The following is a 27,884-nucleotide window of genomic DNA, read 5'->3' as shown; positions in this document are numbered from 1 at the left end:
ACAGTGCACAACACTGGCCTCACAACATTCTAGGCAGCTTTATTTAATAAAAGACAGATTGGTGTTAATTGTTCCCTTTGTTTCTAACATTCAGTATTGAATATGCTACTTACCAGTATGCATCTGTTCTTGGCATGTAGGGCTGCTAACATTCATATCTTAGCATTAGATCGCCGCCTAGTGTTGGGCTCGGATGATTGCACATTGTTGTCCTGGAAGAGTCTTCGAAGTATCCTGAGATAGGTGGCTCCTCCCCTGGACTACAGTGCGCATGGGCATCGGCTCCATCCCCAGATTGTTTTTCGCCATTGTGGCAGAAGATGGAGTGAAAGTGTAAAGGATGTCCATGCTAATGAATAAATACAATAGTATATCTGCAGCTGCGACAGGCACCGGGGAGGAGGGCGGGCGATATGAATGTTAGCAGCCCTACATGCCAAGAACAGATGCATACTGGTAAGTAGCATATTCAGTTCGAGGCATGTGGGCTGCTAAATTCATATCTTAGCATAGAATACATAGCAGTCCCTCCATCAGCGGCGGTTGCCCGTGCCAGCTGCAGAAACCTGAAAAAGTGTCTTGAGAACAGCCTGTCCTACAGCTGCTTGCTGCTTGGAGTGCACATCAACACAGTAGTGTTTTGTGAAGGTATGTGGTGTGACCCACGTGGCTGCTCTGCAAATATCCTCTAAAGGAATGTTCCCTAGGAAAGCCATGGATGCCCCCAGTTTGCGTGTGGAGTGCGCTCTGGGGGGTATTGTTAAAGTGCGCTTGGCTTTTTGAGAACATATCTGGATGCACTTAACAATCCACCTGGCTATCCCTGCTTTGGAAATTGGGTTGCCTTTGTGTTGTGGTGCGAAGGCAACAAAGAGTTGTTTTGTCTTTCTAAAGGGTTGTGTTCTGTCTATGTAGTACATCAACGCCCTCCGTACATCTAAGGTATGGAGCATTCTTTCCGCCACCGTTTGCGGGTTTTGAAAGAATGCTGGTAAGTCAATAGTTTGGTTAAGATGAAACTGTGACACCACCTTAGGAAGGAATTTAGGGTTAGTGCGTAGCACTACCCTATTTGGGTGAATTTGAATGAACGGCTCTTGTATGGTGAGCGCTTGCAGCTCACTGACACGCCTCAGAGACGTAATAGCTATCAGAAAGGCCACTTTCCACGTAAGGAATTGGAGCTCACACGAGTGCAGTGGCTCAAATGGTGGCCCCATCAGTCTGGTGAGAACGACGTTGAGGTTCCACACCGGAGCTGGTGGTGTTCTTGGGGGAATGACTCTCTTCAGACCTTCAAGGAAGGCTTTAATGGCGGGCACTCTGAAGACAGAGAGGTGCTGCCTGTTCTGAAGATAAGCCGCTATGGCTGAGAGATGTATCCTAATGGAAGTGTACGCCAGATTGCACTTGTAGAGATGTAACAGATAGCAGATGATGTTGGGAATAGATGCATCTAGTGGGTTGATGTCATTGGACGTACAGTAGATGACAAAACGCTTCCACTTAGCAGCATAGCATGCTCTAGTAGTTGGTTTCCTCGCCTCCTTGATGATACTCATGCATTCTGGAGGTAGGTTAAGGTATCCAAACTCTAGGACTTCAGGAGCCAGATCGCCAGGTTGAGCTGTCGTGGATCTGGATGCTGAATGTCTCCATGGTTCTGCGTCAAAAGACTGGGCGTGAGGCGCAGTCTTTGATGCGGCACCACTGAGAGTTCGAGGAACGTGGTGTACCATGCTTGTCGTGCCCACGTTGGAGCAACCAGGACGAGAGTCATGGAGTGCTGCCTTAGCTTTCTTGCGACCAGCGGTATTAGAGGGGCTGGCGGAAAAGCGTATGCAAATTTGCCTGACCAGTTCATCCATATCGCATTCCCCTGCGACTGTGGGTGAGGGAACCTGGCGGCAAAGAGTCGGCATTTTGCGTTCTCCTTTGTTGCGAACAGGTCTATCTCCGGATGACCCCACTGCTGGAAGAACGGGCGGAGAACAGAAGGGTGTATCTCCCACTCGTGCATCTGATGGCTGTATCTGCTGAGCAGATCCGCCATCTGATTGTCCTTGCCCGGGAGGTGTTCTGCCATGAGGAAAATGTTCCTCTGAATGGCCCACTTCCACATGCTCTGAGCCAGATGAGACAGCTGTGGCGAGTGGGTGCCCCCCTGTTTCTGAATGTAGTACATCGCGGTCATGTTGTCCGTCCGGACTAGCACGACCTTGTTGCTCAGATGTACAATGAAGGACTTGAGCGCCATGAAGATTGCCATCAGTTCCAGATAGTTGATGTGCATCTTCTGTTGCTGCGTCGTCCATAGTCCCTGCACTGTGTAAGTGAGCACATGTGCTCCCCAGCCCTGGAGGGATGCGTCCGTCGTCAGGACAATCTGCGGCACGGGCTCGTGGAACAGTCGGCCCTTGCAAAGGTTGTGTGGAGTCCACCAATGCAGAGAGTCGTATGCCCGACTGGTAACCAACACTAGGTCTGTCAATTGCCCACGAGCCTGTGTCCACTGATTCGCTAAGCACTCCTGGAGCGGGCGCATATGTAACCGTGCGTGAGGGACTATGAAGATGCAGGAGGCCATCATGCCAATCAACTGCATGAACACTCTCGCTGGCAGGGAGTGTCTTGGTCGGAATCGTTGGATCAGTGACTGAATGCTGTCGATTCTGACTTGGTTCGGCTGAGCCATGGCTGTCAGGGTGTTGATCGTAGCACCCAGGAACTGCCGGACCTGTGCCGGCTGAAGATGCGATTTTGGGTAATTTAGGGAGAAACCCAGATCGTGAAGAAGGTGAATTGTAGTCGACATGTCTGCGGCGCACTGTTGCTCTGACTTGGCTTGCACGAGCCAGTCGTCTAGGTAGGGGTAGACATGGATATTCTGCCTCCTGAGGTGCGCCGCCACTGTCGCTAGACACTTGGTGAACACCCTCGGGGCCGTAGTGACTCCGAAGGGTAGGACTTTGAACTGGTAGTGCCTGCCTTGAATAGTGAACCTGAGGTATTTCCTGTGTGACGGGTGTAGTGGAATGTGGAAATAAGCATCCTTGAGATCTAAGGTCGCTAAGAAGTCTCCCTGGTTTAGCAGGGGAAGAATCTGTTGTAGTGTAAGCATATGGAAATGCTCTGACAGTATGTACAGGTTGAGGGGACGTAGATCGAGAATGGGCCTGAGAGAACCGTCCTTCTTTGGAATAAGGAAGTACAGGGAATATACCCCTGTGCCTTCCTCCCCCACCGGCACGAGCTCGATTGCGCCTTTTTGCAGCATCGCCACCACTTCCTGCTGCAATAAGTGCAAGTGCTCTGCGGACATAGGCCTTTGCCTCGGTGGGATGTTGGGTGGAGTGGATGTCAGCTCTAGGCAATAACCATACTGGATTAGTTGTCGCACCCACCTGTCTGTGGTGATGTTTCTCCAGACGGGCAGGAACTGCTGCAGTCTCCCCCCGACAGGTGTTATGTGGTCGGGGGGCAGTGACAGAAAGTCACTGTTTGCTTGGAGTAGAGGTGCGGGAGCTGTTGTTTCCTCTGCCGCGACCTCTGTTGCTGTTATTCCTATAGCCTCCCTTGTTCTGTTTAGTGAACGAGGATTGCGCCCCACCTTTGGAGAACTGGGATTGTTGACCCATCTGTCCTCTGGTGACTCCACGTGCACCTGAGCGACGAAAATTGCTGCCACGAAACTGTTGGGACTGCAGGGCCCCCATAGACTTAGCAGTTTCCGTGTCCTTCTTTATTTTCTCTAGGGTGGTGTCAACATCCGGGCCAAACAGACTATCAGGATTGACCGGCTGATTCAGAATTGTTGTTTGAATATCCTGCTTAAACCCTGAGATGCGTAGCCAGGCTTGTCTTCTCAGCATAACGCTAGTGTTGATAGCCCTAGCAGCTGTGTCCGCAGCGTCAAGTGCACACTTGATGGCTGCGTTTGATATTAGCTTGCCTTCCTCAATAAGCATTTTGGTGCCTTCTTGGAACTGTGGGGGCAGGTGTTGTATAACCTGTTCTAGGGTGTCGTAGTGCGCCCTATCATAACGCGCCAGGAGCGCTTGTGTATTTGCGATGCGCCAAAAGTTTGCCGCCTGTGCAGCCACTCTTTTGCCTCCTGCCTCAAGCACTTTGGACTCCTTATCCGGGGGAGGAGCTTCACCCGTTGTCTGGGAGTTGGCACGTTTCCTGGCATTGGCAACCACAAGAGAGTCCAGTGGCAATTGTCCCCGGATGTAGACGGGGTCCGCAGGTGCAGGCCTGTACTTCTTTTCAATGCGAGGGTTGACCACTCTCGCCCTCGTAGGCTCCTTAAAAATGTCCCCAGCATGTTTGAGAACACCTTTCAGCATAGGAAGTGTCTTTACTGTCCTTTCAGATATGGCAAAGGTGTCAAAAAGGAAGTCTTCCTCAACCGGGTCGGCATGCATGTCCACATCATGATTGGCTGCCGCCCGTTCAATTAGTGCATGAAATCCTGCTGAGTCCTCAGTCGGGGATGCACGTGCATTAAAGGTCTGCGGGTCTTGGCCCACACCTTGGGTGTTCTGGTCACCAGTGTCGTCGTAAGAATCTGGTTGTACATCAGGTTCATCGACAGGGAAATTGTACTGTTCATCCTCATCATATTCCTCACCCACAGAGTGTTCTGGGGAGGGAGTAGGGCTCCGTCTTGGAGGAGGCTGAATCGGTTCCGTGAGGCCTGAGGCGTCAAGGGGCACCCTCTTCTTTTTCAACGGGATGACGTAGGGGTCCACCGGCTCCGAAGTGATCTTCCGTTTATAGAGTGTCAGCTTGCCGGTGGCAGCATCGATGAAATGCTCTGAATCGTCTTCCGATTCAAGTACACGACGTGGAAGAGGGTCAGGCAGCGAGGAACCCTGTTTCGGAGCCGATTTCGTCGAAAACGCTTTCGGCGCCTCCTTAGGTGGCAAGAGAAAAAGGAGTTTCCCAGAAGGCTTAGCCGGAGCGTTCATTTGCGGCTGCGGTGATGGCATCGGAGCCGATGGAGCAAAGGCTTTCTCCCTGATTCTCTGCAGTGACTCCGCAATGGGGGACGGTACACTGCCAGTGGGTTTCGTTGCCGACAAGGATGCTTTGAGCGGTCCCTCGGATCCGACGTCCTCGCGGGCCTTGTGCGTTTTGGGCGCGGAAACCGTCTTCGGCACCTCCGAATCTTGAGGCCGGGGCGCAGACTTCTTGGGCGTAGCCTCTTTGGAGCCGACTTTGGCGGGCTTGGACGGCGCCGGAGCCGCTGATCCGTGCCGACCATCTTTCTTGGGGGCCCCTTCTTCGGGCGTCGGTTTCGATTTCGGAGCATCGGAATCGACAGACTTCCTCGGCTTCTGCGGACCGGAGGTCGACGGAGCCGACGGGGTGACGGGCACCGACTTCTTCACAGGCACGGCAGCCATCTTAGGGACACTCGAGTCCTTTGGTTTCAGTTTCGATTTCGGGTCGGCCATTTTAGGTGTTGACGACCCCGACGGTTTCAGTTTCGGTTTCGAAACAGCGTGCCCAGCAAGTGAGTCCGTAGCCGGGCCCGAAGGCGGGGCTGTGGCTTGCGGCAACGGGTCCTGGGTAAGGCCGACAGGCGATCCCGTGTCCCGGTCGGTATCATCGTAACCTTCGGGGCAGAGCTCGTCCGCAGAGCTATCCGCCGCGGCCCCATAAATCTCATCGTCGTCTCCTACCTCTTCGACGTATTCGAGGACCTGACCCGCGACTCCGTCGTCGTCTCCCGGATCCGCCTCGACCTCCGTCTGTGATGGGGAGATTTGTAGAAGGTGACCCTGGACCTCTTCTTCCGGGTCGCCGAAGATGTTCTCCGGATCTGGGGCCGCTTGCCTAGCTTCCAAGCGCACCGCGCGCCGAAGCTTGAGAGTTTTCTTGGAGCGGAACTGTGCACAGGCCTTGCACTTGCCGTCGTCGTGGTCCGGTGAAAGGCACTTGTTACACACGGGGTGTAGATCGATGTGTGGGTACTTGGACCCACAGAGCGGGCAGTATTTAAACGGGCTCCACTCCATGTCCGTAAAGGCTTGCTGTCGTGTCGCGATGAGAAGGCCTCAAAGTTTAGAAAGCGAAGAAAACTCCGCTTATTCCGGCTTCAAGAGACGGAAGACTCGAGACCGAGCGCAGACAATACCGACGCAAGAAAATCGAGGCCTTTTGGCCGGTAAAAGATAGTATTACTTGGTTCCGACAGTAAGACGTCGAGACCACATCCGAACCCAATGGCGGAAAAAAACAATCTGGGGATGGAGCCGATGCCCATGCGCACTGTAGTCCAGGGGAGGAGCCACCTATCTCAGGATACTTCGAAGACTCTTCCAGGACAACAATGTGCAATCATCCGAGCCCAACACTAGGCGGCGATCTAATGCTAAGATATGAATTTAGCAGCCCACATGCCTCGAACACACACATTCTTGTTGTACATAGCCTCCCTACATCCCCATATCACAGTAGATGTTGGAACACCCAGGATAACGTGCTGCATTACTAAACACTTATCAGGTGACAAAGGCAGGATGTATTGGCTATGACAATGCTTGTTTTGTAGGCACTGGGAGAGTATGTGAATTGCCCAGAATCACAGAATGTTGAGCTGACATGCCACATACTCTCCAAATTAATTTTTGTGACAAATAAACCTCTGGATGACTTCATGCCTGCATTTCTAAATTACACAAATTGCTTTATTAATGTTTACAAACTCGCTAAGAGTTAGACTGGGTTCAGTCTCTGGGTGCTTAAACCTCGTTCTGCTCTCCGTGTCCCAGTCAATCACAGCTCATGTTGCCTTTCCCAGCAAAGGTGCCGTCTTTTCAGCCGGGCCCATCCCCCAGTCTGGGAGAGTTTCCTGCTCAGGTGACTCCAGCGCACTGGCCTCTTGACGGGCTAATGTCCCTTTTGTTATGCGCGAAGGTGAATCTGCATATCTGTGCCCGCCCGGCCATCCTGAAACCTTACAGGTTTTGTTTTCTTCAAGGCCAGGATTATCATTCCCAGGGGCAGAGGAAATGCTATTCAAACTGGGTAAAGTGATTCTTGCAGAGGCCGCCGCACCCCCCCCCGAAGGGGGGGGGGGGAGGCTCAAGGGCCGGCGCCTTAATCCACGCCGAGCCCCAGTGGAAGAACCGGTTCTGGGCGCCCAGAAGCGGCAGGAGGACTTAACACCTCGCAGGGGAACATCCTGTGGACACCAAGGAACCCCCAGCCAATCGGGGGGACAGCATGGTACAAACCCACCAATGGGGGGGCCAGCTACAAGGAACGGACGAGCAGAAGTGGGGGGATATAAGCCACCGCTCCCCCAGTTAGCTCCTAATTTTGCGGAGCGGGGGAAGCGGCGCACCTGAATTTTTGGCGAGCAGACTTGTAAAAGTGTTTTGCTTACATCCTTGCGCACCAGCTTCACAAGTATTTTTTCCAAACCATTTATTTCACGGACTCTGCTTTCATAAAGAACGCATTTGAAGTAAGCGCTGAAAGTTCAGAACATTATGCAAGCTAATATCTAATAACTCGTTATTACTGTTCCTGAAATCTCGCTCGTAAGGGTTGAGAAAGCTTTAAAACAGGTAATAATACCACTGCAATTTAACCTCAGTGCTAGTGCAAGTTTTGAAGAGTACCTGAAATGAGCTTAGTAAAAAAGAAACACCTTTTATCACAGGTTTGTATTTAATTATAAATGCAAATGATAAATTATAACAAGTTCTGTCCTTTTCTTGATTCCTTCAAACCAATGTAAACTCTAATCCTTTTTTTTTTAACGCAAACGATGTATTGTATTTCATCTGGAGGACACATTTATCACCCCAAAAATTTTTACAGACAGAATTTTCATCAGGAAAAATGCGTCACGAAACTTGCTGGCAAATGGTGCAGATGTTGTGTTTGTGTAGTAAAGAGGTAAACATACATTTTGGGGCAGATGTATCATCCGTTTTTTTCCCGCAAACGCTGCGATTCGCAAAAAAACAGCGTTTGCGATAAAAAATAAGGAAAATGAGATGTATCATGAAAATCGCATCGCAAAATTAAGGAATCGCAAAATTTGCGATTGCTTGATTTTGCGTCAGCATTTAAGGAAACGCAAATTGCGATTCCTTAAAAGCTATGTATGAAGCACTCAAGTTGTGCGAATTCCAATTAAGAAATCGCAAATTATTTGACAAATGCACTTTTTGGCATTTGTAAAGGTGCCATGTGGCGCACATCCATGCCCTTAGGGCATGGATGTGCGCCATATGCACACACATGTACATTTTTAGGGGTGCAGCAGGGTGTCCTTTGGACACTCCTGCACCCTTCAAATTATTCTCAAATTGCGATTAGCAAATTGCGAATCACAAATTGAGAATAACTTCCCATTCCTTGCTATGTGACTCCTGGTGAATGGGAAAATATTTCTTATTTGCGAATTCGCAATTTGCAAATTCGCAATTAAGGAATATCAAGAAATCGCCAAAAAAGACTGTTGCACCAGGCACCACCAGCACTGAAGTCGACTCTGGCTGGCTAGTCCACCAAAGAATGGCCAGAGTCTTGGAGTGAATTGACTTTGCAATAGCGAAAAAAGACAAGGGCTCTGAACACTGGGCCTGAATAGTCCTCTAAGTTATTTACAAAACATGATCAGAATCATTTACTTTATATCACAGTCCAGTGCACCATCATTCATTAATTGAAGATAAAGATCACATGGCAATAGTGAAGTGTTCTAACTCAAATAAATTTTAAAAATGCTCATAAAACCACACTTTTCAGACACAAAAAGACTAAATTCAATAGCAGCATCATGTAAATAAGTTTTTATGTAGAGAAAAGGTTAATTTACATTCAAAATATTTGGATAAATAAAGGGATATGGAGCTTTCCCTTCGAAATGTGCATCCTTTCTGCTGCTAGTATTTGTTTCTGTGAGCAAAGTGTGTTTAAAATGCAAAGTGTGTTTAGGACTGCAGTACCACCTCCTGCCTACGGGGACAGAGCGAGCAAAAATATAAACACACTTTATGAAACACAGGTCCCCACAAGGCAATTTTTTCAAAAGTTGTAAAAATTGACACAGATGTTCCTGAAGTCATTTTCTCACACACACACACACACACACACACACACACACACACACACACACACACACACACACACACACACACACACACACACACACACACACACACACACACACACACACACACACACACACACACACACACACACACACACACACACACACACACACACACACACACACACACACACACACACACACACACACACACACACACACGCGCCCCCTCCCCCCCCTTACCTCACCAGAGACACACACACGCCCCCATACATACACACACACGCCCCCCCCCTCCCGAATACAGTCCCACTTACCGCCAATCCGGTGTTCTGTAGCCTCCGCCGGGCTCTCCCTCGGGCATGGGAGCCCCGGGTCACCACTGTTTTTTTTTTTTGTTTTTTTTTTTTTTTCCAAAACCTTTATTGGAGTAAGCATAGAAAAGTACAAGAATGGGCCTACAACCTCACGGGCTGGCCGCTAATAACAAGGCAAAATGCATGTAAGAAAATATACACCCGTGGATAGGTACAGCTCAAGTACAAAGCGTTACTCTATAGACATCGCTGAACAATTCGCATTTTTATTTTTTACAAAAAGAAAACATAAACACTAAAGGCGAATGGACGATAATTAAGGTCAGCCCAAAGAGCGGAGGGGACGGTTCCACGATCAGGAGAACACACCCAGAGCCCGGAGGCTCCAATCAAGTCGGGGAGGGGGGGGAGGGGAGCAGCGGGGAGAACCGGAAGTATAAAAAACCTTACGGAAAGGTTCCGGGAACTCTAGTCTAGGGAGAAAGGACAATCTCAGCAGTGTTTTCAAGGGGAGGGGTGCAAATACCCCCACGATAATCATTCCACTGGCCCCAAACCTTCGTCCACGCCCTGGGTCTGCCCCTGGCCACATAAACCGTCTTCTCACGAAACATGGACCAGTCCATATTGTCCTCCCACCTCGAGACCTCAGGGGGCCTGGAAGCGCCCCAGAGTTGCGCGACATCCCGCTTCGCAATCATGTAACCAAGGGTAGCCCATCTGGTCTGGGCCACAGAGTAGTCAGTGGGTTCCCATACATTCAACAGACATCTGCGAGGCTCCGGTCGCAGGGCCACCTCCGTAACAGCAGTCATCACCTCAAGCACAGCAGTCCAATAAGCAGCTGTAACCGGGCACTCCCAAAGGATATGCAAAAAAGTCGCACTCAAGCCACATCCACGCTTGCATAGCCCATCCGAAGAAAAGCCCATCGTAACCAGACGCGGACCAGTGACATAGACTCGATGAAGAATCTTAAGCTGAACCAAACGGAGACGGGCAGGAATGGCCACCTCCTTGGGAGAAGAGAGCACCGATTGCCAATCCTCGTCGTCCAGTTCCAACCCATCGCGAACCCAAGCCTCCCGAAGTCGGATCAGTAAGTCCACCCGATTATTAATCAACTTCTTGTAAATCAGAGAAATAGTACTATCGGGAAGATGCCCATCAAGGACACGGTCCTCGAGGGGGGAAGAGTCAGGCAAGGCCTCATCAGGAACCAAGACTGAGACGAGGGCATGTCGGACCTGCAGGTAGCGAAAAAATTCCCTACCACTCAAACCATATTCCGCCTGGAGGGCCTGGAACGACTTCACACAACCATTCGAGTACACGTCACCCACCTTACAGATCCCAATCACATCCCAGCGGTCGAAACCCTTGGTAGACCAGAGTCCGCCCAAACGTTCGGATGCATAAAGCGGTGTCGCTAACGTCAATCGATCCTCCCACCCCAAACTCACACTCGCAGCCCGCCACACCGTTACTGCAATCCTGGATGGGCCCACAAGATGGCGCCCGGCCGATCGGGAATAAAGCGCTCTAGTAAAGTCCCCACCAGGAAGCTGGAGTCTGTCCATCTCGAATGCAGGATTACGACCCGGGGAAAACATCACATGATTAATGGCAGACAACTGGGAAGCCCAATAATATCGCTTGATATCGGGGAGCGCCATGCCCCCGTCATACCAGGGGATGGTGAGCTTTGCGAGTGCGATACGGGGTCGCCCATCCCATATCAACTGCCGTTGAAGACTCTCAATCTCTTGGAAATAGGTCTTAGGGATAGCGTCATAAGAGTTGTGAAGCGCGTAAAGGAATCGCGGCAAGGACATCATTTTAAACAGGGCCGCCCTGCCCAGCGGTGATAAAGGAAGCTTGCGCCAACGGGCCACATCCAGTCGCAGTCTAAGCAACGGTGGGAGGAGATTATGCTCAAAGCGGAGCGTCGGGTCCAACGTAATAAAAATCCCTAAGTACTTGAAGCCCGAATGGACCACTTGAATGGGAAGTCTACTCGGCAAGGGGGGCAAAACCCCCGAAAGAACATATACACAGGACTTGGCCCAATAAATAACGAGGCCCGAGTTGGCCCCAAAAGAGGCAAGAACATCAAACAGAACAGACAGAGATTTACGCGGGGAGGTGAGGTATAAAAGGATATCGTCCGCGTAAAGCGAAACGCGGTCCTCAAAGTCCGGAGACCAGCGAATCCCCTTGAGAGACGGTTCCCACCGGAGCCAGGCAGCCAACGGTTCCAAGGCGAGAGCAAACAGTAATGGAGACAAGGGGCATCCCTGACGGGTACCCCTGCCGAGGGTGAAAGGAGCCGAGACCCTACCATTCACCACCACTTGCGCCAGAGGTGCCGCGTACAGCAACTTGACCCAACCAATAAAATCAGGCCCAAAACCAAATTTCTCAAGAGCCGCCCAAAGATAGGGCCACTCCACCGTATCGAAGGCCATTGATGCATCCAACGATGCCAAAATGGCCGGCTCCGTCAGAAGTCCCGCCCTCGCGATCGCGCCATGAAGACGACGTAGGTTCAGAGCCGTGTTACGATGCGGGATAAATCCAGATTGATCCGGATGGACCAAGTCACTAATGACCGTCAAGAGTCGGGTGGCCAGGAGTTTCGCCAACACCTTGGGTTCAACATTTAGTAGGGATATGGGTCTATAGGAGGAACAAAGATCACGTGGATTGCCCTCCTTGGGGATGACAACTATCGTGGCTAGTCTCTGATCATAAGGGAGAATACCCCGTTCCCGGGACTCCAGAAACATGGCGCGGAGATACGGAGCAAGCCCATCCGGACGCAATTTGTACAATTCGATTGGCAGCCCGTTCGGGCCCAATGCTTTGCCAGAACGGAGGGAACGGATAGCAGTAGCTATCTCATCAACCGTAAAGGGGGAGTCCAACGCCACACGGTCCGAATCAGAAACAATGGGCAGGGCAATATCACGCAACAGAAGGCGAGAGTCAACCACATCCCTCACAGACACAGGGGTATACACCACACGGAAGTACTCGGCAAACCGGTCAACTACCCCAATCGGGTCCGTTACACTCACACCACAGGCAGACTGAATCACGGGTACCACACGATTAGCTCTCTCCTTCTTATCCAGCCACGCCAGCAATTTACCCGCCTTATCACCCACATCATACAAACGTCCCTGTTGCTCCCGAAACATCACTTTGGCGGCATCCGTGACCAAGGACTTATAATCAAAATGTTTCAGACCCAGGGCATGGAGCTTCTCAGGCGTGACACCAGATTCCAAGCCCTCCTCCAGCACAGAAATTTCCTCCTCAAGATCAACCACTTCTCTATTCCTCGCTCTCTTAGCCTCAGCAATAAGGGAGAGGGCCTGCCCACGAATCACAGTCTTAAAGGCCTCCCACAGGGACACAGCAGATGAAACCGACCCCTCGTTATCCAGAAAATACGAGTCGAGGGACTTAAGTAAAAGGGTGCGGGTCTCAGGGGAGGTAAGATACCACGGATTAATGGGAGCCACCCTGCCCGCTGCTTCCACCCCAACCTCATAACGAAGCCAGAGCGGAGAGTGGTCAGAGATACCCCTGGGCAAGTGCACAATCTCACGCACAGCCGGAGACTGAGCCGCAGGCATCAGGAAATAATCCAGCCGAGACAAACTCCCATGGGCCCCGGAGTGAAAAGTGTACTGCAGCTGCGTAGGATGCAAAAGCCTCCAGCAGTCCACTAGGCCGAAGGTATCCAAAAAGCCACCCAACCACTGCTGAGCCGCCGGGGTATCCCTAGGAGGGTGGCGATCATGAATGCCAGAGACTACCGAATTGAAGTCACCAGCCAGAAAGAGAGTACTATCAGGAAGGTCCAACAAGACACGGCCCAAATCTGAAAAGGTGGAAGTCTGCAAGCCGGGGGGCACATAAACAGATAATAAGGAAAGGGTACGGCCTTCATACCGACCCACAAGGACAGCGTACCGCCCCCGGTCATCCTGTATAACATCATCAATAGCCAGGGGGAGGGAAGCCCGAACGAGGATACCCACACCCCTGGAACCCGAGGTGAACCCCGAATGTGCTACGAGGCGATAGCCCCACCTGTTCATCGCATGACAGACATTGCCTATCAAATGAGTCTCCTGCAGGAAAACAATGTCAGGAGATAATCGTCGTATACATTTCAACACCACACTGCGTTTGATACGATCACCCAGACCATTAACGTTCCACGAAACAAATCTCAACCCGCTACCCCCCATCCCACCCGACAAAGCCCAAACCCCCCATCAATGAGCACGACCACAAAAAGCAATTCAAATACAGAGTAAAGTCGCCTTGAACACAGAACATACAAACAATGAACTTCCCAACCACCCACCCCCAAAATAACAGGAAAACACCCCCCACCCTGCACCCCTGCAAAAAGCTAAAAAGCCACCCCAACCTGCAGTGTGCCTGTCGCCCAAGAACCCCTATTCTACACGAAGACCCCGGAGGAGGAAAGGCTCCGGCCCACCCGCCCCCCGATCAATACATAACGAGAATAAGACCATACATCAAAACACATATGAGGTAGAGGAACATAGGCTTACATCCCTGGAAAAGTCATACAAAACAAGGCATCAGTCAAAAACGAAACGTTCAGCTCTCAACACCACCTTCAGCACCGCCCGGGTGGGCTTCGGACTCAGTCTCAGGAGGTCGATTAGGCAGGGAGTCCAGCCAGTCATTCACAGCCTCTGGCCGATCAAAAAAGAAAGTTCAATCATCATGTTCCACCCGTAGCCTGGTCGGAAAGAGCATTGCGTAACGCATCCCCAAGTCCCTAAGACGTTTCTTGGCACCACGAAATCCCATCCGCTGCCTCTGGACCTGTTGGGAAAAGTCCGGATAAAAGTTCACCGTGGCATTTTCAAAGGCTACTGGGCCCTTCGCCCGCGAGGCCTGCAGGATAGCGTCCCGATCTCTGTAGTGGAAAAGCTTGGCAACAATAGGTCTCGGCGGGGCGCCAGGCTTGCCCTGGCCCCCCGGAACACGATGTGCGCGCTCCACTGCGAAAAATTTACTAAGGCCAGACGGTGAAAGGTGATTCTGGATAAGATCTTCAACCAGGAGATCAACCGAGTGGGGTACTGGATTCTCCGGCACACCAACCACGCGAACATTACAGCGACGCGCCCTGTTTTCAAATTCTGCCAGGCGCCGGGTCATGAAATCGTTCACCCTGCGGAGATTGCCAATCTCCGTCTGAATATCAGAGACGTCCGTCGTGAGGCTGGAAGATTTGATATCCAACGATTTCACCTTTTCGTTCGTCTTGGAGAGATCGGCTCGAATCAAATTGACCTCAATCGCCACAGTGTCCAGTTTGTGGGCCAAAGTTTCATACTGGTGGCCTATGGATTCCCTCATGCCAGAAATGGCGCCCATGATGTCTTGCAAGGAGGGCTCCGGCGACGCATCTAGTACTTGGTCCGACGCAGTGGGACCGGGCAGGGCAGCTCCGGGGGACCCCTTAGAGTGGGTATAACGATCCATGACATTAGATTGAACCGGACCCCCGCGCAGAGGTGCCTTCGTCTTGCGCGTCTCTCGGTCCCCTCTGCCCGCCATTTTGAAGATGCGTCACAAGCAATGTCACCAGGGTCGACAGGCCGAGCACCAGAAACGGAGGCCCCTAGACCAAAGGACTACAAGAGATGTAGCACCAGGATAGATGCAGCCCACTCCAGAAACAGTGCAGCCAAGGGCCAAACAACCTACGTGGAGAGCGGCCGCAGCTCTGGTCCAGCCCTCTCACCAATGTCCCAGTCCGAGGCAGAAACGAAACCGAAACTTAAGAGGGGGTCTCACACGTCCAATCCCCCTGCCGTTGTTGTTCAACTCCAAGACGGCCACCGAACCTCACCCAGTCCCGGGCGCACTTCGAGGGCGGAGCCCAAAAGTTCAAATGAACATAATTCAGACACCCAATGTCCAAATTCGTTTATGAAAAGTCCAGGTAGATCAGCCCAACGTCCTCTATATGAATCCTCGCAAAAATCAGGATTAAATCAGGATATTAAGCCGGGAGCGGCGGGGGTCCGGGGAGCACTGTGCTCACGCGGCCATCTCGGATGCCCGCCAAGCTCCTCCTCCCCCGGGTCACCACTGTTACTCGGGCCAGGAACTCCGTGGGCGCTGATTCGCGCACAAGACGGAAGTCCCGCCCCCACGCTATGTTTCGTTTTCATGAGTGCACGCGCACATCTTGTGATTTTGTCACTCATGACTCTTTTTCACCTTCTTTGTCCATCTCCGTGTCGCACGGCAAGCTATTCGCCTGCGAGAACCCAATAGGGTGCTTTCCTGAGTTGTTTAGTCATAATTAGTACACTTTTGATTCTTACAATTCCCGCTTATTTTGAGTGTTATGCATTTGTGAAACAGCTCAATTTTTTTCCGGCCATGATTTATTTTATTTAGGAATACACTTTTCTTGTGGTGATAAAATGACTCTTTGAGGGCGTGCCGACCACCCGGTAAGATGCCCTTTGGCTGTTAGCTGGAAAGAGCAGTTTAAAGAAGGGTATCTAGTGAAGATGGGGAGGGGTCAAACCCATGCATATTTTTAGGATATCCGGGTGATAAATGTTGTACATATGTTTAATGTAAAAGGGAGTCATTTACGTTGGCTGTGATGGTCCTGGAACATTGTGGCATTTTTGTAAAATATTGTAGCAAATTATTTGACCCCTTTGCCACCCCAGTACTCTTCTCTCAAACCTTTCTTAGCTGCTGTAAAAAAGGTTTGCGCTTCAGGTGGGGGTGTATCGGGGGCACTATAAGCATATCAAAAATAGCGCATTGTTGACTATACTTTCACAGCCTGCACTCTGTACATTTCCAGAGTGAATATCCTCCTCTCACCGCACCATTTCGCACAATAGCCAGCTTCGCTCCGTCGCACTGAGACACGTGGTGCTTGGCGTGCACGTGGTAATGCAATGATCGCTTCCTGGCCCCTCTTCCCGGGCAGTGTCGTGACCCGAGCCCATGCCTCGGGGTCAGTGTGTCCGCAGCATTCTTCCAGAGGCACAGCTGCAGGCCATGTGAGCCCCCAAGCGCCAGTGCGCTGTCCGTTCTTAAAGGCGGGTGGCCCTCGTGGACACGAGCCAATCCGCTCTGGACAAATGCCCCGTCCCCGTCTTTGTTCGGATTGAGTCGCGAGGACTGTTATCAGGGCTTTTAAAGCTCTGCATATATTACCATCCAGCATTTGATGCCTGTGATAGCATATTAAAGCAAGACCTATTCGCATTGCCGGGACTTTTTTATTAATGTCTGTTGGGAACACTCTTTTAGCATTTCTTTAAGTCCTAACAAATATTTGAAAAAAAGACTAACAGAGCAAAAAATAACCTACAAACAACAAAGGATTGTTTTCTTCTAAACAATACATGTATACCATAATTTAATGTCTTTTTATTGTTTTTTATATACACTAACATACATTTGTACCGTACCAGAAATTGGTCAACAAGTAATGGTAAAACGATATGAGCTTAATCCTGTTCAACAAGAAAGACTGACAAAGAACTACTAAGAAAGTTTTCTCCCAACCTCCCTGCACCCCAAAATGCATAATTTAATATCTAATGAGTCATAGCTCTTTTGAGATGCAAAATAGTCCATTGGCACAAAACACAGCATAGCATAGCATAACAAATCAAAGCATAGGATAGCAAAACATAGCATAACAAAACAAAACATAGGATAGCAAAACAAAACATAGCATAGCATACAGCATCACTCAGGGGCACCACCACAGCATCACAGAGGGGCACCACAACATCACTGTGCACTACCAGAGCATAAATCTGTGCAACCATTCAACAACAACTGGTTCAAATATGTTCTCTCAATGTTTCAAGCTTTATTACAAATGTAACAAAAAGATGTTAATATTTCACTTCTGTTCTTGGATTTTCGTCACAATAAAATACACTGAACATAATCTTCACAAAAGTCATTTACAAAAGTTTAAGCTATTGCCATTATAAATTACAATAACTTTTATTTAAGTATTAATTATTTGAAAAAATTAAAAGCCATTGTTATATGTAATATCAATACATCTAAGTCACGGAAATACAAAACATATTGCATTATAAATGCTATAGGTGTCACATTTGGAAAAGTTATAACTATTGGCATTGTAAATGACAAAGCTATTAATTTCGCGATTTTCAAAAACAAAACAAATACAAAATGTGTCATTTACAATACCAATAGCTCAAACTTTCCTAATGCGAGACCTATTGCATTGCAAATGCTTGTCCTTATTGTGGTGGCTGGGTGGAAGATGAGCACTGGTTACTGAATATGTGCTGTAAGACCTTCTGTCCCACCTGCACTTCTTTGTTCATTTCGATATCCACACAGTAGTGCTTAGTGAACGTGTGCACTGAAGACCATGTTGCAGCTTGGCAAACGTCATGAATTGGTGTGTTGGCCAGAAACGCAATCGTTACTCCTTTCTTCCTTGTTGAGTGAGCATGAGCTTCTCCTTGAAACAGTTGCATAGCTTGTTTGTGGCATAGTTGTATGGTTTGTGCAATCCATCGTGCAATGGTATTTTTGGTAACTGGTCGCCCCAAAAAAACTGCTTGCGAAGGAAACAGTTTCCTGGTCTTTCTGCACTCCTTTGTCCTTTTTATATAGTGCATCACAGCCCTTCTGGTGTCCAGTGTGTGCAGCGCTCTCTCTGTGCTTGTGGCTGGTTTTTGGAAAAAAACTAGGTATTTGGATTGTTTGATGTGGAACCAAGACACCACCTTCGGCATGAAGTGTGGGTCTGTTCTCATTACAATCCTATCACTGTGTATCTACAGGTAGGGCTCTTGAAGTGTTAGCGCCTGCAACTCACTTACTCTTCGTAGTGATGTGATAGCCACTAAGATGGCCGTCTTAAGCGTGAGTATGTGAAGTGTAGCCTTGTGCATCAGCTCAAATTGAGCCTTCATCAATTGGGTCAGCACTACGGTGAGGTTCCATGCTGGTGCTGATCCTCTTCACTCCTTATATAAATCTTTTTACTACTATTGAAGTGAAGAAACTTTTCCCCATTTCTCCTCTTGTGTAAGCCACAATCACCGCTAAGTGTACCCTTAGGGATGTGTAGCTGAGTTTACTTTGCAGTAGATGTGTTAAGTATTTTAGTACTGTTGACTCCCTTGTGATTTTTCTTTGCAGTTTCCCTCTAATGCACCATTCTGAGAATCTTTTCCACTTTGCTACGTAGCATTTCTTTGTGGTAGGCCTTCTTGCCTCCATGAGCACTGCCATTGTGCTCACCGGTAGTTTGAGGTGTGCAAACTCTAGGTCTTTAGGAGCCTTGCCGCCAGGCTGAGGCTCTCTGGCTCTGGGTGTATCACCCTTCTGTTCTGCATTGTTAACAGGCCCCTTCGTTTTGGGAATCTGTGTGCTGATGCCTGTACCATCTCCACTATTAGTGAGAACCACGACTGTCTGGCCCACTGAGGTGCTATTACTATCAGTGATTAGTTGCTGATCTTGCATATGCTGAGTACCCTGTGTATCAGTGGTATCGGGGGAAAAGTGTATGCAAATGTCTTTGACCAACTTATCCATAGTGCATTCCCATGTGACCAATGGTCTGGTTGTCTGGATGCGAAGTTTTGGCATTTTGCATTTTGGTGTGTTGCAAATAAGTCTATTTGCGGTGTACCCCACTTACGGAATACTTTCTGTAATTCCTGTTGGCTGATCTCCCATTCGTGGGATGCTGACGTCTGCCTTCTGAATCAGTCTGCTTCCTCGTTGTCCTTCCCTGGGAGATGTATTGCTAGCATGTCTATCCTCAGTGGAATGGCCCATGTCAATATCTCCTGTGCTAGCCTCGATAGCGCTACAAACGCTGTTCCTCCTTGTTTGTTGATTTAGAACATGGTTGTGGTGTTGTCTGTTTGGATCAATAACCCTGTTTCCGTACAGCTCCTTCTGAAATGCTTTTAAGGCTAGGAACACTGTTTTTAGTTCCAGGTAATGGATGTGCTTCACTGCATCCTGTTGCGACCATAGCCCCCTCACCTTGAGCTAGTTCATGGGGGCGCTCTACACCATCTGGGAGGCGACCATCGTGATGGTCACCTTTGGAGTTGGTTGTGGGAATGGTTTCCCATGTGATATGTTTTGTTCGTTCCAACACGGTATTTCCTGATGCACTGCGTGTGTGACAACCACTAGATCTTCCCAACTCTGAGTTGCCTGTGACCATTGCTGCTGTATCCATTCCTGGAATGGCCTCATGTGTAGTCGAATATTTTGGACTAGGTGAATGCCCAATGCCATAATTCCCATCAGATTGCTCACCGTCCTCAGTGTCAGAACTTGCCCCTTGCGGTAATGATGTGTTTCCTTCGATATCCCCAATGTTCTCTTCCTGCTGGGGAACACTTTGGCCTGTATGGTGTCGATCTCTGCCTCTAAGAATATCTTGATTTGCTCTGGTTCTGTTGGCCTTCCCATCGTGTTTGCCCTTGTCCGTTTCTGTGCCCTCGAAAGGACTGACCCCGGGACTGATGCTGCCAGTTCTGCTGCTGCTTTCCCTGCTGCTGGCCTTAGTAGTTCCCTTGGTAGCCTTGCTCGAACGTCTTGTGCGCTGTGGTAGGCACGTTGGCTCCTTTACCACCTGGCCTTCTCGTGGGTGTGCCCCTTCTCATCCCTCTGAATTGCAATGCTCCCATGGACCTTGCTGTCTCGTTGTCCTTCTTGAGCTGTGTCAACTTGTCGTCAACAGTTGATCTCCGTTAAAAGGTGTATTCAGGATGTTGCTTTGCACCTCTGGTTTGAATCCCGAAATAAATTCTGAGCCATGCGTGTCTTCTCTCGGTCACTCCTATCATCATTAGCCTGCTCGATGTTTCTGCAATATCCAATGCCGATTTTAGGCATATGTTCACCATGCTTTTGCCTTCTTCTACAAGGCGAGCTGCTCTTTGTTGGTACTGGTCTGGTAGATGCTTTAGGAGCCTCCCCACTTCATCCCAGTGTTGATATGCGTGCCTGTTGATCAGAGCGTTTGAGTTTGCGATGCGTCAATGGATTGCCGCATTTCTCTCCACCTTTCTCCCTGTTGAGATACTTCCTCCTACTCTCCTTTGCCTGGAGGTGGTCCGGCATTAGTGGGTACATTGGCCCTTTTCCTAGCCTTTGCTGCAATTATGGAGTCGGCTGGCACTGACTCTTGGATGTATGCAGGGTCCTTTGAAGAATGTTTATACTTTTTCTCCACAGTCACAGCCTTGCATACTGCTGGTTCCTTACATGCCTCTCTTCCTTGATCCAACACACTAGGGAGCATGGGCAGGAATTAGCTCCTAGTTTGTTGAGGCAGTAGAGTCTCCAGGAGAAAACATGCCTTGGGCTTCTCCCCTTCCATTTTCACTCCATACATCTGTGCAGCCTTTTGGACGACCATGTTGTAGATCCCTATGTCGTCTGGCGGCGAGGGCCTCGAAGGGTAAGTGCCTACCACTTCTTCCGGCGATTCGGCTTCGAGATCTTACCATTCTATGTCTTGTGCCTCCGAGGACGTAGAGTCCCGGTAGGATTAGAGATCTTCATCGCCTTCTCCCTCGAAATAATAGTCTTCATCGCCCAGTTCCTCGACTGGTTCGGGCATTGTCGGCGGTTTGGTGTCCTCGCCGTTTCTTTCGACTTCGAGCGCGGGTTTCGGCAGGATGGTGTATTGGCTCATCTTCTCGTAGAAGTCCTTTTACCGCTGCAGGATGCTCGCCATTTTGGCCTCGAGCCCCCTCTTCTTCCTCTCCATCTTGGCGTCGAGGGTTGAAGCGCCTCTCTTTGGGGCCGTCGACGTCACCAACGTCGGCCCTTCCTTTCTCTGCACCGAGGTGTCCTTTTCGAGGGCAACCTTCAACGATCTTGGTTTTTCGAGGGCTCTCGCCGATTGGGAGTCTTTTTCGAACAATCCACTCAGCTGACTGTCCGTGGTTGCTGTTGCCTTTGTCGAGTGTTTCTGCGGCAATGCTCCCTTCGAGGCCTTAGCTTCACTTCTACAAGTGTAGCTCGGGGCTTTAGCTTCACCCTTTCAAGTGTTGCTCGAGTGTTTAGGGGTCAACGACTCCCTTACCTCCTTCAACGTATTCTTGTGGACCTCGACAACCATGCAGTCCTCCGTTCCTTCGGCGATGTTGCCCTCCTCTCCGCTGGAGAGGCCCAAGTCTCGGAGCGATGGATGTGGCCCCGGCCCCTGCATGTTGTGGTTCACCCTTCTCTGAGGGTTTTGGGTGTAAACGGTGAGTACGTGTTGCAGTCTTCGCTGTTGTGGTCGAGCGGCAGGCAGAGGTTGCAGACGGGCGTATTTGTGGTGGCAATTGGTACAAAACTTGAACGGTGTTTTGTCCATCCCCGCACTCAGGGATTCCCCTGCAAACGCAATCTCCGTAGAACGTCGAGATCTTGGTCATAAACCTTCTCCCTCAGCGTCCCGATTACCTGACCTGTAATCCGGTGTAGCTGAAAACTTGATTTTCGTCTATTTTCTATGATTTTTCTTGATTCCTCTTCCAAAAACTCTGGAACTCATCGGCAACGATCCAGACCAAACGACGGAAAAAAGAATCTGAAGATGGCGACCAAAGGTGGGAGCTTCCGTTTTGCAGCTTGAAGACTTTCTGGATTCACTAGCGAACCCACCCTCCTCCGCCAGAAAGATGAGACAGGAGGAAAGGGATTAACCCGCTAAGTGCTGCCGTCTGCCGTTGAAGGTTCGGAGCACTACCTGGCTGGTGCTGCGCACGTTCAACAGCCGACACAGCCCGGCTCGCTCTTTAAAACGGCCGCACTCCTGCGAAAAAACGCCCGCGGTTAATGGGTTAAAGATGAACAAGACTTAGAAAATAAGAGGAAGAACAAGAATAACAAGACATGAAAAAAGAATGCGAAGATGGCAACCAAGGGTGGGAGCTCCCGGAGGAAGCACGTCGACGTCACGAAGGACACCAAATGGTGGTATGTCGACGCCCACCTGGGCCACAAAAAAAAAAAAAGAGAGAGACTGCAATTCCGGACCCAACAACTAGATGGCGGAATAATGCACAGCATAGTGAATCCAGAAAGATTCACGCTGCAAAACTCGTTTTCACCAGTGTCCAGTACATAGTTTAAGATGGCTTTCCTGATCACTTACAATGGCTGCAATAGGGCTGACCAGCACAGGGGCATATCTGCTCAGGCAAATATGTCCTCGCATATGTTATTAAGCACCCTGCCTTAGGGCTGTGAGGCCTGCTGTAGGGGAACGTTGTACATAGGGATGTGTGACATGTTGTGTTTTCACTTTGGTCTGCACCAAGACACGCAGCCTGCAATGGTGTCGCGCATGTGCTGGGTGAGGCGTCCCTTAGGGTGGCACAATTTCCGCTGCAGCCATTAATAAGCCTCTTTAGTACCTCAGGCCCTAGGTACCAGGGTACCATTTTCTAGAGACTTAGAAGGTGCTAAAGATTTGCCAATTGGTGGAACATTTTCACAGTTTTGGGAAGAGCTCTGGCGACCTGGTTAGCAGGTAGCCAGAGCACTTTCATTCGAAATCACATCAAGTACCAGGCAAAAAGTGGGGGCAACCATGCAAAAAAGGGGCACTGTCCTACAAAACGAGACATGCAGCCAGCATTGGCAGTCTGTGTGTGTTTGGTGAGGGGTCCCTTAGGGTGGCACAAAACATACATGCTGCAGCCCTTAGGGACCCTCTTTAGCCTCATTGACTAAGTACCAGGGGTACCACTTACTAGGGACTTACAGGGAGAGCTATAGGTATTGCCAATTGGGGTATAATTACACATTTTGGAAGGAGCTCTGGCACTGGGGACCTGGTTAACAGGAACCTACTGCACTCCCAGTCAAAATCACAAACCAGGCAAAAAGTGGGGTGACCATGTCAAAAGGTGGCCCTTTCCTACACACCAGAGGGTTCTGGAGATATAGATTTTACAAGCAATAATAAACCAAAGCAATTTCACTCAACCGCAAACAAGCCATGGCAAAATAAACAAACTGGACACTTAGAAATTCTTGATACCAAATAGTACCAACATTCGTAGCCCCATTCAGAAGTTAGCAGGACTGGGGTCCCAACCTGTAACTCTGTACTTGCCTATTCTTTCCAAAGTAAAAACAAAAATGTTAGATTTTTGTGCTGGAACATGTAAAAGTACATGTTCCACTTTTTAATGTACATTACCCTGCACTAGGGCTCTTTTTACCTGCTATAGGGGTGACTGATATACATTAAAAAGGGATTTTGGGCTTTGCCATTATCTTAAACGGCAAAGTCAAGTTACCAGTTTTAAACCACCCTTCCAGTCTGCAGTGGCAGACTAGAAGCCATGTTTTACCTTGTCCCACTCAGGGTGGCACAAAAAGAGCTGTAGTCCCTGGGGGTCACTGACTTACAGGCTCTGGGTAACCACTGGTACCGTATATTAGGGACTTTTTTTATTTTTATTAAAAGAATGTTTATTTTTTTCACTTCACAATTGTTAAGATTACATCTATAATGTTATATATTGCATTATTTATTAAAGAAGAGCAAACTTTGTAGCCATCCAAACCCTTCCCACACAGTTGCCAGAAAAGCCGACCCCCATATCCCTTCGAGATCCCTTGTTTTTCTGGTTCTATATTCTGCACGGGTAATGTTGCTAGTATCATTTTCCTATATCTGAGTCCTCTCTGATGTTTGGTGCACCTCCCTATTCGGATCCAGAGTCCACCGGATCTCGCCCTCCCACTACAGTCTTGAACCTCACTATGGCAACTTCCATGTTGTCAGATCTTCTTCTGGTATATTAGAGACTTACAAGTAAGTTGGGCTATGCCAATTGGGGTCAAGCCAATTACACGTGCATCATATTATGGGCCAGAGCACATGCACAAATGCCTCTTTAGCAAGGCTCAGGGCATTTCAGAGCTGTTGCACCAGTACCTAGCAGTCAAAATGGGTGCAAAAAGTCAGGGAAAACCTGCAAAAGGCCCGTTTCCTTAAATGTACCATTATATACAGTTGGCCGAGGACACCATGATGGTGCCCCAGCATAGGATACCACTATTTGGTTGTAACACAATCTAATATGTGGCATCATTTCTCTTCCTCTTTCCCACCTCTGCAACCTGACTCCTCACCTTCTCATCCCACTGAAAGTCCGGTGTGATCGTCAGTTCCACCTTCAGCGTGGATCTGGTGATGGGCTGCAGGTGGACTGCCAGATCTAGCTTCGGGAACAGATGAACATACTTATGAATCGTCTTTCCCATCTTAGGCATTCGGATCAGCTCCCCTGTAACAAAACAGCAGGATAAGCATAAGAAAAAAGACAGCAAAGAAAACAGGAGCAAAAGCAGTAGGCAAGCATAATTATCAAAAGGCTGTCTGGAAGATTTATATTGAATACTTAGTTCTGGCTGAATTATTGTGAAACTCAACGGAATAATTTTTTTTAACAACAAGCAGTACTAGATAGCATTGAGCAAGCAAATGAAGCCTGAGATTTGCTTCCTTTAGACTTTCATCAGGAACAAAACATGCCGAATACCTCTCAGAAGAATGCAAAGACTTGTCAAACCAGCATGTTGTAAATGTCTTCTTTAGCTTTGGTTATATTGAGGTATTGAAATAACTCAGAATGGAGATTGAAATGCAAACCAAATCTTTTTAAGACAATTATTTGTGCTCAGGCACTTGCTCCATTCCTCCTCCCATCCTGAAGACGATTTAACATTCCATGTATTTGGATGATGGAGGCATGAGACTTTGATGCAAGAGTAGGGAAACATTTAGATAACTATCTTGTGTTCAGGAGAGCCTGCTAAGTTTAAAACTAGCTATAACTTCAGTCTAATACATTAACCCAGCAGATGTGGCTGCCAATAAGAAGCTGCTTTTCTAGATGAGAAGCTTATCTATAAAGGAGATCCCATGATGCAGCGGTTATCTAGTGGAAGGTAATATACATCAAGCCATGTATGTTCGTGATACTACCACACAGGTAGTGCAATATTTTTAAAGGGTCAATATAAATCCCTGTTTCCGTACTTTATATCAATCTATTTTCATGACTAGATTATTAACACCTCAACAGCAAACATGTTCCACTTGCTTTTGCACTTAATCCTAGTAGTCCTTCCTGGCTGCAAACCAATGACAGACTTTTTTTAAGCCAAAATCTAGGTAGTTAACCAAGAATCTTGCAAGTCAGTGATTCAAATCTTGATTAGAGTGACTAGAGTGAGCACGATATTGGCTATCCACAATGGTTTTTCATTGGACAATGAGCGTGAAAGGCAGAATCTGGCCTGTCAAAAGGTCCAGCTTTTTCCACAATCTGCGAAAAACTGAATCCTGGCGAAAGCCAAAAGCATGATTGTTGATCAAAGGAGGAAAAGCAGCATGCCACTCAACTATTCTAGTACGTTCACAAGTGTATGTGTCTATGGACTAAGTAAAACCATTTACGAACGCTCATTATTAGGAGGTATGACAACCTCCCTAACTTACCAATTTCATTATGATTGAGGTCGTACAAACGTTCGAAGGGAAAGTTTTTCTTCTCAATTTTCTTTACCACCTCTTCTGGGAGCTTGCGGAACTGGCGCAGAGGACACATGGACTGCCACCTGCAAGAAAAAAGTATAAAAAACTGTGATGGAATGCTTGAATTAATCTCAGCCACTGGTAATCACTATGGGACGCATACCGATCCATCATTATTTATGCACAACTTGCCACCTCAGTTTGGACCCAGCTATATGCAAATCAGTCTTGAACTTGCTCCAATAGGAGCAGTCCAGCCCCAACTGCCAAGCCAGGTCCTCCCTTAACTGGAACACAATCAACTCAGGACTGGTTTTGCCCTAGTTATGGGCTCATCAGCCGGGTACTATTAAATTCCAGTGGCACAATGTGTTTGGGTTCCACGACGGGGCACACCTGTCCCACTAAGGGCGAAACAATAAGTATACAAAACTGTGATGGATGGAATGCTCATATTAATCTCAGTCACTTGTAATCACTCTGGACAGCATCCCTATCCGTCTTTATTTTGCACACCACGCCACTTCAGTTTTACCCAGCTATACGCAAATCAGTTTTGACCCTAGGGCGAAACCGGTCCTGGGCTGCTTTTGTTCTGGTTCAGGGAGGACCTGGCCTGGCAGTTCCTGGCTGGACTGTTCCCATGAGGAGCAGGGTCAAGACTGATTTGCATGTGGCTGGGTCCAAACTGAGGTGGCATTGTGGACAAAAAACGATGGATTGGGATACAGCCCAGAGCCGTTGCCAGTGGCTGAGATTAATTCAAGCATTCCATCCATCACCTTGCTGTTTTAGCACCTGCAAGAAGAAAGCAGGTGTGGTGAGGAAAGTGATTATCCACCATAGCTAATAAAAGATTCAGACATAGGCTTAGTATTTACTTACATACGCTTGTCAATCATTTTGCACAGATTCAGCGTCTTATCAGTAAGCTGGGCCCAACCACGGTTCAGCACGATTTCAAAGATGGCACGCATCAGGCGGCCAGCAGACTAGGAGGAACAGGAAACTAGTTCAGCAGTTTGTAATCACCACAGTATCCAGCAATACTTCAGCATGCACAACGGTTACACAAATGAAAAAAAACTGACCTGCAACAACGGTTCATTAGCATTACATATTTTATTGATTCACATGAGAACCTAGGAGCCTTGAATGCACATGAGCAACTGCTTTCCTCTACCTCTTAGGAGGGTTAAAGACCTCTGTAGGAAAGTGGATTATTATGTGGTGGTGTTAGAAGACCTCACCATGTAATAATGTCACAATCTCTAGCCGGTTCAGGAAGGTTCCTTAACAAATCCTTGAGATCAGTCATGGGTAGCTGTCGCACAGAACATTCAAGCTTGGTCAAAAGAACATGTATAAAACATTTAGAAGTCACCAAACAGGTAATAAGCAAGAGCCCCAATACAATAAAAATCCGAAACCAATTTATAGCAAGCATCTAAAATGCAATAGGCCTTGCATTACTGATTTCAGTAATGCGAGACCTAGTGCATTGCAAACGATTGCATAGTGAGCCAGAATCCAGCATTGTATGTCTCAGTGCAGTACCGCAAGCTGCTCCTAGAGCTCCCTAGTGAGCAAGGCACCAGCACTGCATGATTAGGTGCAGTATCGCAAGCTTTTCCAAGAGGTTCCTAGTGAGCAAGGAACCAGCACTGCTTGTCTAGGTGCAGCACCGCTAACTGCTCCTAGAGGTCCCTAGTGATCATCATAAACTTTGAAGATATGGTAAATCCACCCTACCCATAATGCATTGCATGCAAGACAGTACCACGAGTACATTCAAATAGCTATGTCCATATATATACAATTAGTAGCTCTGTAATGTGACAAAAGAAGAAAACAAGTTACTTACCTG

The 27,884-nt window shown here is 48.6% G+C and overlaps 1 protein-coding gene across 1 annotated transcript in view; it reads right to left on the bottom strand.

Annotated features, from left to right (window-relative positions):
* Window positions 1-27,884, bottom strand: part of SNRNP200 (small nuclear ribonucleoprotein U5 subunit 200) — a 490,380-nt gene that overhangs the window by 234,007 nt on the left and 228,489 nt on the right. The window contains exons 25-27 of the mRNA XM_078667002.1: window positions 26,903-27,009; window positions 25,982-26,100; window positions 24,610-24,764 (exon numbers count right to left, since the gene is read on the bottom strand). Of these exons, the coding sequence (XP_078523128.1) occupies window positions 24,610-24,764; window positions 25,982-26,100; window positions 26,903-27,009 (381 nt within the window). The remainder of the gene's footprint in view (window positions 1-24,609; window positions 24,765-25,981; window positions 26,101-26,902; window positions 27,010-27,884) is intronic.

The sequence above is a fragment of the Lissotriton helveticus genome, chromosome 11, assembly GCF_964261635.1.
Source record: "Lissotriton helveticus chromosome 11, aLisHel1.1, whole genome shotgun sequence".
Lineage (NCBI taxonomy): Eukaryota > Metazoa > Chordata > Amphibia > Caudata > Salamandridae > Lissotriton > Lissotriton helveticus.
Note: the sequence above shows the minus strand (reverse complement) of the source record. Positions and strands in the feature narration are given on the sequence as shown.